Raw genomic sequence first — 13,729 nt, 5'->3', positions numbered from 1 at the left:
GCATAGCTCCTAGGATCATTGGGACACTCAAACCCCTCCACCACGATAAGGTAGCAGCCCAAGGAGAGGACATTAAATTCCAGTGAAATATATTTATGTTTGTGGTTGTAATGTGACAAAATATGGAAAAGTTCAAGGGGTATGAATACTTTTGCAAACCACTGTATCTACATGGAAAATTAAAAGTAAAAAGACGAACCAACTGGACTTCTGTTTTAGAGCTGTAAACACATGAATCTACAGATTTAAACAGCGAGACTTGAGGTTAGTGTCTTATCGATCCTTCAACCCCATCTTCCTGATGAAAAAGCCAGATGGAATGCGACATAAGCGTTCACACTGCAGTCACTTTGAAAACATCAGATATATATCTGATTTAAAACCACATACTGAAACGGCCTGGGTCGGATTTGAAAAAACTGGATTTGTCTCGTTCAGACAGTCATAAAAAAATTGGATATGAGTCAGATGGAGCAAAAAATCGGATTTGGGTCGCATTTGCCTGCAGTGTGAACGCAGCCATAGAGTTCGATGGGTAAATATCAATCCACATCTGGCATATGATGACAAAATGAACTGATGTTTTCCTTTTGCCTTGATGTAATTGAATCATGGATCGTTTAATTGATATACCAATGTGGATTGATGTATTGTTACACACCCCTAGTAAATAGAAGGAACAATTTTTAGTAAAGAAAGCGTAGCAACAAAATTGCCTTCACACTGAAGGTTTTTCCAGATTTATGCTAACAGGTTATGTAGGTCATGAAGATCAAAGCAGGGTCATCATCTAATGTCAAAGTGGGGCCTAGGATATTTCTACTTTAATCCCAAGAGTATGTACATAGTTAATATTTCCAATAATCTGAAGACTGTGAAAATCAGATGTGCTCATGTGGACATTGTGACCCACGTTTTCCTTTGTCTTTGTATATGTGTACCTATATGCGTGTCATTTACTCACCGAGTCTTTTTGCAGCTTTTAGGGCATCAGAAGCTGTATCAGCTACAAAGAAGCGCTGGACGGCCACTCCGCTGTCCTGCATCAGCTTCTTGCTCTGGTACTCTTGTAGATTCAGCCATCTCCTGGGGTTTGTCCAGGTGCACTGGAACAAGCAGCAGGGAAAAGGTTTAACTTGCAAGTGAAAGACAGTTAAAACTAAATGATGAAATATGTTTTATGAGAGCTTCCACGTCACTAATAACAGTTTTTCCCCCCTCTTTGGCTTAAATTCTCGCTGAGCCTGTCTGTTGACATATTTCACATTATACAACACCAATACATGTCTTGCACCTGCCTTAGAGCTGCATTACACCTAAAGAACTGTTTGCTCCATCAGCAGACACTGGGTCCTGTCAGCTCCAGCTGTTGTTGCTATTAAAAAGAAATTGGCTTTTTAATGGGAAGGAGAGACAAAGGCTGCAGTAGAGATAGAATCACTCTGCAACAGCACACAGTACAAAATACACAGGTGTGTGAGCACCAGCGAGCAAATAGCCATGTGTGCAAGCATGCAAATGTTGTAAAGGAATGAAGTCCAGGGAGCCATTAAGAAGAGAACAGCCACTAAATTAAAAAGAAAACAAGGATTTTGACGTAAATTAGTGTTTGACATGTAAATGATGTGGCAGTGTCARCATTTCTGACTCAGTAAAGAATTAGCTAAAACAAAAGTAGGATTACACCAACATTGCAGTCTAAAGGTTTGTTTATACTTCATGCAAGACATGCGGCTGCGACCCAGTGATGACGTAATTGCGTGTGTGTCACCGACAGCATTCAATGTTTATACTGGGAAAAGACGTGGGGGATACATTATAGTAGTCCCTCCCTCTGCCCTCCCACCGCAGACGTCACACGCTAGCTTAGCATGTAAATAACTGCTAGTTGCTAAAAAAATACTTGCTAGCTGCGAGTTTAGCTTGTGCGGGAGATGCAGGAGATGGATGACGAAAAACACTTCTCCTATTTTCAAATGTCCGCTGCTCGTTTCGAGGAACTTGCCCACCGGATCTTTTTTTTTCCCAYTGGATCTCCCCTCACCTTCAGCACGCAGCGACACAGTAGAGGAGTCACAGATGGTTGTACCTCCGGACCGCCTCGGGTGAGTTTCTCTTCAAAACTATCCATGTTTGGAAACAAAAACCGGCTTCTGGTAGCGAGTAGCGGGTAGCGGTGTCACACAACACAAAAACACCCACAAACTTTGAACCAATCACACACTCCGTGCCGCAATCTCCGCATCTCGGAGTGCTGACTGTGGGCAATGTATAGGACAGCTGTCACTGGGGGATGGCAGCGGGGGTGCAGACAGAAGTTACATAACTTTTTTTCACTCAGCGGGTGGTAAAAGACGTGCGACAAGAAGTATAAACCAGCCTTAACATGGTTTGCCAAGTCAAGATAAACAGATATGAGATTTATACTTTTACAGTTGTAGGGACTTCATAAAACTGTTTTTATTCAATGTGATCTGCATGAACATGGCAGCACATGTACACAATAAACTAACATACCTTAAAAATGAACAAGTTACTAAATACAATACTAGAACTCTTTTAGAAAGAAATTTAGCAGCCAAGAAACAACACTGGTCAAAGAGTGTGAAATTTACCATCTTAAATAGCACTGGATCTCACACCTTTAGAGCGATGTGTACTAGGACAGTTACGTACCAAGTGACCGACTCCTGACCCGACAGTTCTTCAACCAGAACAAACCCTGAAAAGTTGATGCATGATCAACAGAGAAGCCAAGAACTACTCACCCTACACCAATATGTTTCACCTAAAACGTGATATCTTTATGAAAGGGTATTTTTATTTGCTTTTTTTTCCCCTGCATTAACCTCATTTCAGCTGTAAGTTTATACCTGCATAGTTGCTAATTATTAAAAAAAATAATAATAAACACTCAGCTTGCCCTACTCTATTATTTGAGCAATTTCTCTTCACTTCAAGTTTGTGTTCTCAACCAGGGGTCTGGTTTATAGAGTATTATGTACAGTATCATAGCTGTAATTCACTCWTCTGGTCAGAGATCTTTGAGGTTGTTCCTGGGATTTGTTGGAACCACACTTCCAATTTGGAGGACACAGCACCAAGTGCTCTAAAGTGGAGGTTCTCAAACTGGGGTCCCAGGACCCCCAGGAGCCCACGAGAGGTATCTTGGGGGTCCTCAAAAAATTTCACTAAATTGTTAATTTGGTTTTATTGTTTTTAAATGCATTGAGAAGAATGAATTAATAAAACAAACATAATAAACTTAATAAGAATATATATTACCATGGCTTTTAGGGGTTGAAATTACAATGCATTATCTTTTAAAACAGCATGGGGTTTATGAGGGGGTCCCTGGAATTTTTCCGCCCTTGTAAGGGGTCCCCAGACCCAAATGGCTTGAGAACCTCACCACTTGCATCACTAAGGTCTTGATAATCCACAGCATCTGTTTCCTCTTTCACCCTGTGGCATTTTTCATGTTTCTCGTGATTCTTCTTCTTGATGTTATATTAAATTAAAATTAGGGCTGTACAGTATATGTGGTAGATAGAAATGGTATAAAGTTGGCCTACGGTAAAAATTTACCCTCTACCGTCCTATCGTCAGTTACGTCATCACACCTGTGTCAACAGGGCTGCGAGAGCAGAGACAACTGAGCAGGAGGAGTTTGAAATATAATGAAGAAATTCTAGCATTTTAAAACACGTATAGAGAGAATAAATCCTCAAAATTTCCCCCTCCCACGGTAGAAAAATTCTTATGTCGGGATCACCCCACACACCCACGCACTCTCCCGCCGCATGTCACGCAGAGCGAAGCTTTAACAACAGTTGTTTTTTTCACATTCAAGTTGTCAGAGAAAAAAAACTTGCTTTTATGTACTGTTACCCATAGAGATGATAAAAAGATGTGGACGTTCGTTCAGTCATAAATCCATCTTGCTAATGTAAAGTTGGCTTCTGATGAAGATGATGAAGATGAGAGCGCAGCAGAGCAGCAACCGATAAGTTCAGCAGGAGAAGCTCATTATATGGCATATATGGCAGGCAGATATTACATTTATTTGGCTTCCCTACACGTACATTCCAGTTATCTGACATTGTTTTATGACTAGGACTATGTGCACGCCGAAGGTCCTGTCACACTATAACATTTTAGGCAACATTGAATTTTTTTCTCTAAATGATTAATTTTACTTGAAGTACTGACTATAACATCCACTTTTTTACATTGTTGAGAATTTGAGAAATGGTTTTATTTGTTGTTGAAACCGTTTTGCAATATAACATTCTTTTGTACTTATATTCATTTGCACTACAGCTAAAATGCTGGGTTTGATTATGATTAGAGTTTTCTGCAAAAAAAGCTCTAAAATTTACATTATCTTTGCTTTTTATGATAATTTTCTACCACGATATATACCGTTATTGTGAAGGGATTAAATTTATACMGTGATATGAATTYGAGGTCATACCACCCAGCCCTAATTGAAATTGCTACATCTATCACCACTGCCTTCTTATCTTGCTTGTCGATTACCACATCTGGTTGGTTAGCTAACCTGTCTGTCAGTCTTGATCTGGAAATCTCACAATATCTTGACTCTCAACCTGCATTTTGGGTCCTTGTCCTTTATCAGTGTCTGTGCTGTCCTTCAATCCAGTCTCCTCACAGCCACAGGAAGGTTTTGTTGATWTCTGTTTGTTGATTTCCTCAATTTGCTGGTGGTACAAGCCGTGCAAGTTAAGCTGAGTTAAAGACAGCCTTGACCTGAATGCCTTGTGAATGTCATCCTGGTTRCCAAAAATTGCAGCACTGTCGCTGTCAAATACTACACTTCAAGATGACACACTGTTTTGCAAGCAGTTTAAATGTTCATTTTCTGTATCTACAATATGGCTTGATAATAAACATGAAAACACAGTACACAGCATTTATTTTATTACTGTGTGAGGACCAACAAGCAGTATGTCTTCTTATTTTTTAAACAAAAGCAGCTTTTCCAAGAAAACAAACCAAAGAACTGCTAAATAAATCGGGTAGATCGGTTTGCTAGCTGCAGGGTGACAACAGATATCAAAAAGGCTTCAAGTCAGAGCAGCTTGCTAAAAAGTAAAAAAGAAGTATATTTTCATATCTTCTAGGTTTCCTATTATAAAAAAAATGTCCACATTTTTGGTCTAAAAATGAAAAATGTTATTTTGTGTAGTGTTTTTTGTTTCCATTTGGTTTAAAATTAAACTTTACCCAGYTATCCACCGATGACAGCTTTACTGCTAATTTATCATAGTAGCTATATTAAATCATCTCAGTGGACAAATAACCAAGTTGGATTAGGCGCTTATCTCTGTATCATCATATCTGAATGTTTTCCCCATACAACCAAAAACTAGCAATACACAATTTATGAATAAAACCACTCTGCAGTATCACACTATATTAGCATGCTTTCTCCATTTCAACACTCACGAGAGCCTGTCTGGAGACTTCATTAAAGCCACAATGGGTTGTTCTCTAGAAGAACAGAGCCCAGTGATATATACCGTCCTTGTCTTTTGCATAACTGAATACATGAGGGGAATCTGCAGGTCAGCCCTGAAGTCTTGGCTGTGATAATATACTATTTATATGTTTCAATTAAAACTGGTATCACTATATATCTATGTGAACTTTTGCTTTTTTAAATCCCCCAATGAACCCATGCGAATATTGATGACATGGCTCTTCTGCTGTAGTGAGGCGAGTTTCAAAGACAGAGCAGAAACTGAATTGAAGAACTTCGTAAAAACAAGAAATACACACACAGACCACAAACTAAAAAGTAAATGTTGACACGAAACAAACCAAAAAAAAAAAAAAATTTTGGGAAAATGTGTCTGCCTGTATGAGTCATCAAACCAAAACAAATGCTGGTATATATAACTTATAGTCATGCTTTTCCTGTCACTTCTTCTTACACGTCCACTTGAGCGGAATATATTCACACAACCTTAACAAGCCTAGTAGCAAAACAGGTTGTTCCAGTGTTGAAGACTCACTGGACTGCAGTCAGGTACCTACAGGGCCCTCTCTCTCTTGCAACATTTACTTTCAGTTTCAAAATKTTTGCCTTAGGAGCATCAGCTCTACAGTCTGGATGACGCATACATAAATGTATCATTCCTTTGGTCAACAGCAAAGTGTAGAAACACAAAMTGCAAAAAAATCATTATAAACCTGACACTTGACCTTGGATTTGTAATGGAACAACAAATAGGTTATTACATTTATAGTTTCCAGGAATTAAACAAAAAATTTCCCAACAGCATTTAAGAAACCGTTTTTTTAATAGCTGTACTATTTTCACATTTTCAAAAATAACTTACTCTGCTATTTCAAGTATGAAAATTTTTTTTGATAAACTCAACACAATGAACTGTACAAGTTTGATTAGATGTATTTTTGCTAAGAAGTCCTTGGGACGTTTCCTCTGAAGTCAGTGCCATATCTGCTCAACTGAAGAGCATCAGAGGGAAAAAAAAGCTGATTTTGTTAAATTTAAACTAAACTATGTTCAAATGTTAAAAAATGTTAAAATAACTGTAAATATGAAAAATGTTTTTTTACAACTGTAGACTAATTTACTTAAGATAATGCATTAGACTCTAGAACAAATTGGAAATACTAGAAAATGTCACAAAACGTATATATGAGAAAAGTTCAAGAAGAAAATGTGTCAATCGAACMCTTTTCACTAGTAGCAGTGGTTTACTGGTTAAGGTCGCACCTTCATAAAAAAAATAGAAAGAAATTGTAGAGGAAGGTGTCAGGATTGATTTTTCACTCATCCATAATTTTTACTCGACTATTTTGTTTCTTTGCAATGCATATAACTCCAAAACCTGAAGTTCTGAGTGTGTATGTAGTTTGCTAATACAGTGTAAGTTCAACAACCTGGCTTTTCACATTTATGATCCATTAAATCATCATTATTCTTTTTTTTAATACTCTAGGCTGAATTACACAGGTAGAAATGACAAGATATTGGGCACTGTCAAAATATTTATGGACTTTAATACCGATTTTGCTTGAAGAAAGATTGCAAATAAATTTCTTTCTTATTGGTTTGCCTATAAAACAGCAGCAAGTGATGAATACTCATCAAAATTGTTTATTGACTCAGGTGATGTCATGGGTTGTCTGAACATATATCTCCCTTGATTCTGTTTAGTCACATAAATTTTCAAAATGTTTTTTAATCAAAGGTCATTTGTTATTATTAATGGAGTTAGACCTAAATTTTATTTCTTAAAGGTCAACAGAAAATACAGTAAAATAATATATTATTGACACAATTTTGCAGTCTTAATTCTTCTAAAAATGCCAGAAAATAGTTGAGAACTCAAACAAATATATTCAAATCCTTCTTGTTACAGAAATACTGTTAAAAGCAGGCTCAAAAATATAAAAATATTAAAGTCTTAGATGCCTGATGAATGGTCGAAGCTTTTTAGTGTTACCTTCAAGTTCCAGCTGTTTCTATGAGATGAAAGACTTTCAGTGGAATTTTTGGTAAAATTAGGAGAATAGCMGTATACATTTGCTATTTGTTATCTCGGACCATCTAAAAACTTCAACTGCATTGCTCCATTGTTACTCAAAAGAGAGTGATGAGTGAGGGGGGGAGGCAGACTTCCCAAAATAATGACTGCTTATTGGAGAAGGCAGGTGGGCTTGAGGTGACACCCCAGGCACTGGCAGTTACCTGAGGCAAGACACCAGAGACTGGAAAGCAACCTAGGGCAAATATGTACCAGAAACAAAGCTTGAGCAAAAAGGAGTAATTATGAATTAATTCAAATGTACCTTCAAACGTAACAAATAAAGGACACACGCTGTACTGCTCTTCAAATATTCATCACTAGTATGAAGTTTATATAAASTCTTAAACACACCTTTGTATAACTTCAAAATAAAAAGTACACAGTTCCCAYTAAAGTTAAACTGAATATGATCCAGAGGGATTTTTTCTCTCTTTGCCCTCAAAGTACCTGGTTTATTTTATGATATGTCCAGTAAACTTTACTGACTTTGCTGTGGTTTATCAGCACTGTGATCAGTGACAATGTTTTCAGTAATGTATTTCCAAATTGAAATGTGTTGTGGGTAAAACAGAAGTTATTTTAGTATAGATCAAATTTTAAATGGCAGAGGGTGTTACTGTTGTCTGTCCATTGTTGGAGAGGAGTTTACATAGAATAGGACACTTTGTTACATTTTCTGAGAAATGATATGCCGTTAGCTCCACTAAAATTACCTTCACTTTTCTTGACATTCCTTCTGGTGAAACACACTCGAGGAAAAATACAAGACAGTTTTGCCCTCAAAGAATATCAAACATGAATTTATGGTCAGCCTTACATTTTTATGTTTGACATACTTAATGTTTGCTGTGCTGACAATAAAAGCAAAGTTCAACATTTCTGGTTTACATTACGTTATGGATCCTACACACAAAGATGCCCACTGAATACCATGAATGACTCAAGCACCTGTGAAGATTTGTGTCTCGTTTTTTTGTATGTACCATTTGCTCAGTACGAAACCACTAAATCTCTTATTTGAACATATTTAACACATCGAGTCAGCTAAAAAAAGCACATGTTGAATTGGATTTTGTGCTGCATTAAGTCTTTGCAAGATTGTTTATTTTTTTTATTTACATTTTTTAAAGACGTGACTTTCATATGGACAGTATTTATAGGTTTGCCGCTTCTACTTTTTGTCTTCCACTTGTTCAACACCTCCTTTGTTTTAGGTACCAACTATGCAATATRCTAAGGAACTTTATTTATGAATGGTCTAAGGCCACATGGGGAGTTGAAGCTTCAATATGAAAAATATGAAGATAAGCAGGCTTAGAGTCAGTGCAATGACTTAGTCAATAGCAACAAAGTTTAAAAGTCTAATCAACAATAAATAGATTTATTATTACAGGGAAAAAGATTTTTTTTTAATGATCCAAAGCAACTTTGCATAAATTTAGTTTAAAAAGTTGGTAAACAACAAAAAAATAATCACTAATTCATTTGTCAAGTTTTGAAAGTGGTATGAGGTAGACATTCATCCCACATTTAATGCATACTGCTTGATTAGTGATTTATGAAGGCAAATCAAAAGACACACTGTTTTTTGTGGCCATTTTCCACTGTTTTGTGAAAATACCTATTGTTTCTGTTGCTTTCACTTTTACGCATTTTTTTTCTGAGATCTTGAATGAAAAGGACTAATCTATAAAGAGGAGTAATCCATGTCTGCCCTGGAAGAAAACAGTAAGTGGTGGGTGACAGACTGGCAGCAAGGCAGGCAGCTGGCCTGTTGTCTCTTGAGACTCTCTCTCTACAGTAATTATCATCACCGGCACTCTAGAGACAATCCAGCACAATCCGTCTACCTAGCTACTCCTCTATTTACTATCATGTTCACAGGCAGGCAAAAAAGAAAAGATCCACACGTAGAAGATCTGCTGTACACACTGGCACAAACAGAGTTGTGTGCCAAGATCCCAAGATGGGATGAAGTATTCACAGTAAACTCTTCTACACACAAAAGCACTTAGGATCGCTCTGATGAATGCATCCAAGTGAAGAGAAGTGGGACACGCTTGCAAAGGAGACAAGTGGTGACAATGATGAATAACCGTCTATATCAAGTTTTTAAGGTAAGAAGGACGCTGCCCTGTTTCACTGAACATGTTTAAAAAAATAACGTTTATTAATGTCTATTCTTGTTGATTCAACAACCAAATATGCCTCTTTTCTCTTTCCACTTTTTCCTGTTCAGGACTTTGGCTCACTAATAAATCAAAGTAGTTCTAAAAGGAACAGGCCAAAGCAAGTAGCCTAAACATTTAAAGTTAAATGATAATTAATTAGCACAATACCATTTTTTTGGTAAAGAAAGTAACTTTATTTTGAATATGATTGATTTATGACAGCAATATAAGCAGAAAACATCCAAGGAGGTGAATACTTTTAATAGGCGGACTGTATATCTCCCTAGAAAAGTGAAACTGCCTTAATGGCTTTCCAACTGGATTTAGATTTTGCTGCATAAGCATGAAATAAACCAAACTAAAAAATAAAATGAGGAAGATGATGCATTTTCATACTGARGAAAAGAATCTGCAATTAGCAAGTTTACAGTAAAGTCTATTGAAGTTCATCAAGTGGCCATACACTCTACACTACAGCAGCTATAAATAAACAGTATATCTCTTAGCTTTCTACACTTTTTCCTAAACTTTATTATCCCCCACCACTATGAGAGTGATAAATCGCCTCTGTGTATGTGTGTGTAATAAAGTACCCATTCTGATACAGTATGCTCGGTAGGGATGGGTACCGAATTTGATACTTTTTGATGTAAAGACCGAATTCTGTAGGTCCTACAGAGTATCTATTCACGTAACATCAAACGGTACCATGTTTCGGTACCTAAACGCATCATTGTAACCGGTTTGGCGTTAGAGTGGTGAGTTTTCCATGCTTGTCMTGAACGCAGCATCACGCAAAAGCGTAATGACATCAGCAGCAGCAGCCGCTGGTTCAGACAGTAAACAGGCAGAGCTCGGTCTGAACGTAGCCTTATCTGGAGGATAAGGCTAGAATTATCTGGTGGATTAATTATCTTGTGAACACGACATTCGCTTACTCAAAGTAAATAAAGTACCACCACTATCTTTATTTCATCTGCCATTAAACAGAGACTGGCAGAGGAAAACAACAGAGGCACTTGCCGACAGTCCGAACATGTCTGACCTGAAAGAGCACAAGCAGCCAGCTGAAGTGTTGGACGTGTTTTGGATGCTCAAAACGTAGCTTGAATACCTTTTATTTATTTTAACTCCATCCTCTTTTGCTAATTTGATTTAAACTTATTTGCCTTCCATGGACCTCCATCACACAATTTTTCTARCAGGGAAATGACATCAATAGAAACACGTGGAGCTGGATTTTAATTTGTGCAATAAGACAAAACAGTCTTGTTGTTTTCAAGAGTTTTCACTTTAAATAAATAAGTTACACAACAGATGTTACAATACAAAGAGTTGGATGTTGTCTTGATATTTGTTAATTTTATATATTGAGAAATATGTTAAATAAAAAAATAAAAGTTTATTATTGAAAAAACAACACACACAAAGTACAGAAAATTGGTACCGTTAAGTACTGGTACCGATTCCCAGGTACCAGATATTGGTACCGAATCGATTCAAACGTCAAAGGTACCCATCCCTAGTGCTCGGACCTATACCTGTACTTTAAAAAATGTTTCATATATCACTCCCAGAAAGTGAGAAGGTGTCATAGGTGAAATATGTAAAACTGCTATTTTTATGTTTGCTAAAGTCGATTAGATGTCACAGCCATCTTGATTCGAACTGACTCCAAAAGTCAATGAGTTGTAGCAAGAAATTCACTGATTTCTTTCTGAGATTTTCATTGAAATATGAACAGTGATTCATCAGATATGTTTTAAAAGAAAAGCACATGCTCATGATGGTGGATGGTAAAAATGTTGCACATCTTACAGATAAAAAGTAATATACAGCTGCTTTATTCTCAGAGCACTCAGAAAGCCACAGCAGCAGATGCATCAGATTGCCAAGTCCTTGTCCCATCTGCACTGATGTACAAGTGCCACTGAAGGACAAACTCATGGTGTATACTGCTACTCTCAAAACACTTCTGGACCATATGGTATTCAGCACAGCATCATTCAACATCAGGACTTCTCTTACTCCTAAGAGGTTTGAAATTGTGCAGGCTCATGTTTGGTTGAGAGCAGGATGCACAATGTCAAACTACACTTGCTGCGAGAAGTGTCATCACAGTGGGGTGATGTCCGATCTTGGCACTTTCCAAAGTCATTTCATGACATTCCGCTACTTTATTGCTTGCCCTTCTCTTAAACTTAAAGAGTCAATATCCTGGGGCTAATTTAAAGCTGTTGTCTTTATCACTATGAGRGTGGAACAATGTCAGAAAGTGGCTGTCTGACAGGGTAAGTCTGYCTGCCTTAGAAATTTATTGGAGCTGTAATTTTTGTGGGAAGGTCACAAAGCAGGCAATCACCTCTGATCAGGTCCATAAACAGCAACCAGTCAGTGCTACCCTGTGTGTCAGTCTATCACTCAGAAATTCAAAAGGTTGACACCACAGAAAAAAAAAGAGCAAAAAAAAACATCCATTTCTTAGAAGTGAAGCAAAGCAGAATTCAAGCCCTGCTCCAACAAAACCCCCCACTTTCACCTWAACAGAGCAGTTGATTTAAACTGATAATCCAAGTCAACATTCACATACTGTAAGGCAGAAATCTGCCTGGTGAGGTTAAAATCCTAATTACTCGTTATGACCAGACCAAAACCCTTTGAAATGACACTGCCTAATTAGTGACGACAAATGACTGCAGAGTTAATTAACCAGAACGCTTCTTAAGGGGCAATATCAAATGTCTACGAAATTAACAGGTTGCCAGTTCACCAATTCTGTGTAATTGATTTGTTCCCTTTCAGGTTATGAACTAATCTCTTTTCCCCCATCTATTTAACAAACCATCCAGGAAGAATTTAAACTCAACAGTGTCCATGTCTACAAGCATGAGCTGAAGCGCACACAGTGTTCCACAGAGCTGCAATCTGAATTACAGACTGCAGTTGAACGTTCCTCTGTTAATGAGGTTGCACTTTGTGTCATCTCATAAATAGAGGCAGTTTTGCAATTAAACAAGGACAGATATAAACAAGTGCAGAGTTAGGTTTGAAAGAGGTGACATACAAGGAAATAAAATAAAAAAGAAGGAATAACGATGCAGAGTTTCAGGATAAATGCCAAAAAGCATCATTGATACAACTCATCAGGTGCCACTTTTCTCTAATTAATAAATTCAAAAGATTTTTAATTAGCTAAAATGCGTCAGATTAAATCAACTGCATTTGAACTGTTAGCAGTGTTTCCCCTACCATTATACAGGTGGGGCGGGCCCCACCGCCAACGAGACGGCCCGCCCCTCTAAGAATTTCACGGCACGTAGTCATTTTTATTTAAATAAGTCCAGATCAAGTTGAGAGCTATTTTTTGCATCCCTCCACATTCACCTCTCGCCAAACTTGGGGAAAAAAGACAGCGCAGAGCGAGGCTGACCGTTGTGTGTGGTCCTCACAAAGATAGGAAGATGTGTGTGAGATTAGACGAGCAGCTCTGCTTTTAATCACGTTGCACCGATGCGACAGCTTCGCAAGCTACTTTTTTCTTTCTTTAAAAGAAAATGCGGCAGGTGAAGCCACAGCATGCTAACTACCTTATCAATGATTTAGAATAACTAACACAGACCCCGCGTGCGACCAGATTCCCGCGAGTCCGTTCATGTTCTATAAATAGCGCTGATCAGCAGCGCCGCTGTAATGTCCCTCAACTTTGAAAAAAGTAACCAGAGTAGTTTGTAAACTCAAATCCAGACATAATCAGCTGCTTTATAGGTCCTGCTGGACTCAAACATGGAGCTGAGCTGCTCYTCTCCTCTGTCTCACACATCACACCGCAGGTCAGACAGTCCCATTCTGGAGCATTAACYCTAAAGGGCCCAGATAATAATCGGTCTTTAAATTATGGTAAATAAATTATTTTCAGTGACTAAGAGGAAGTTTTTTTGATAGCTGCATAATTGCATTTTCTAAATGTTATCC

The 13,729-nt window shown here is 37.7% G+C and overlaps 1 protein-coding gene across 1 annotated transcript in view; it reads right to left on the bottom strand.

The window, feature by feature from the left end:
• Positions 1–13,729, bottom strand: part of suclg2 (succinate-CoA ligase GDP-forming subunit beta) — a 143,702-nt gene that overhangs the window by 123,224 nt on the left and 6,749 nt on the right. The window contains exon 2 of the mRNA XM_014009852.1: positions 965–1,106. Within this exon, the coding sequence (XP_013865306.1) occupies positions 965–1,106 (142 nt within the window). The remainder of the gene's footprint in view (positions 1–964; positions 1,107–13,729) is intronic.

The sequence above is a fragment of the Austrofundulus limnaeus genome, unplaced genomic scaffold, assembly GCF_001266775.1.
Source record: "Austrofundulus limnaeus strain Quisiro unplaced genomic scaffold, Austrofundulus_limnaeus-1.0 Scaffold62, whole genome shotgun sequence".
Taxonomy (NCBI): domain Eukaryota; kingdom Metazoa; phylum Chordata; class Actinopteri; order Cyprinodontiformes; family Rivulidae; genus Austrofundulus; species Austrofundulus limnaeus.
Note: the sequence above shows the minus strand (reverse complement) of the source record. Positions and strands in the feature narration are given on the sequence as shown.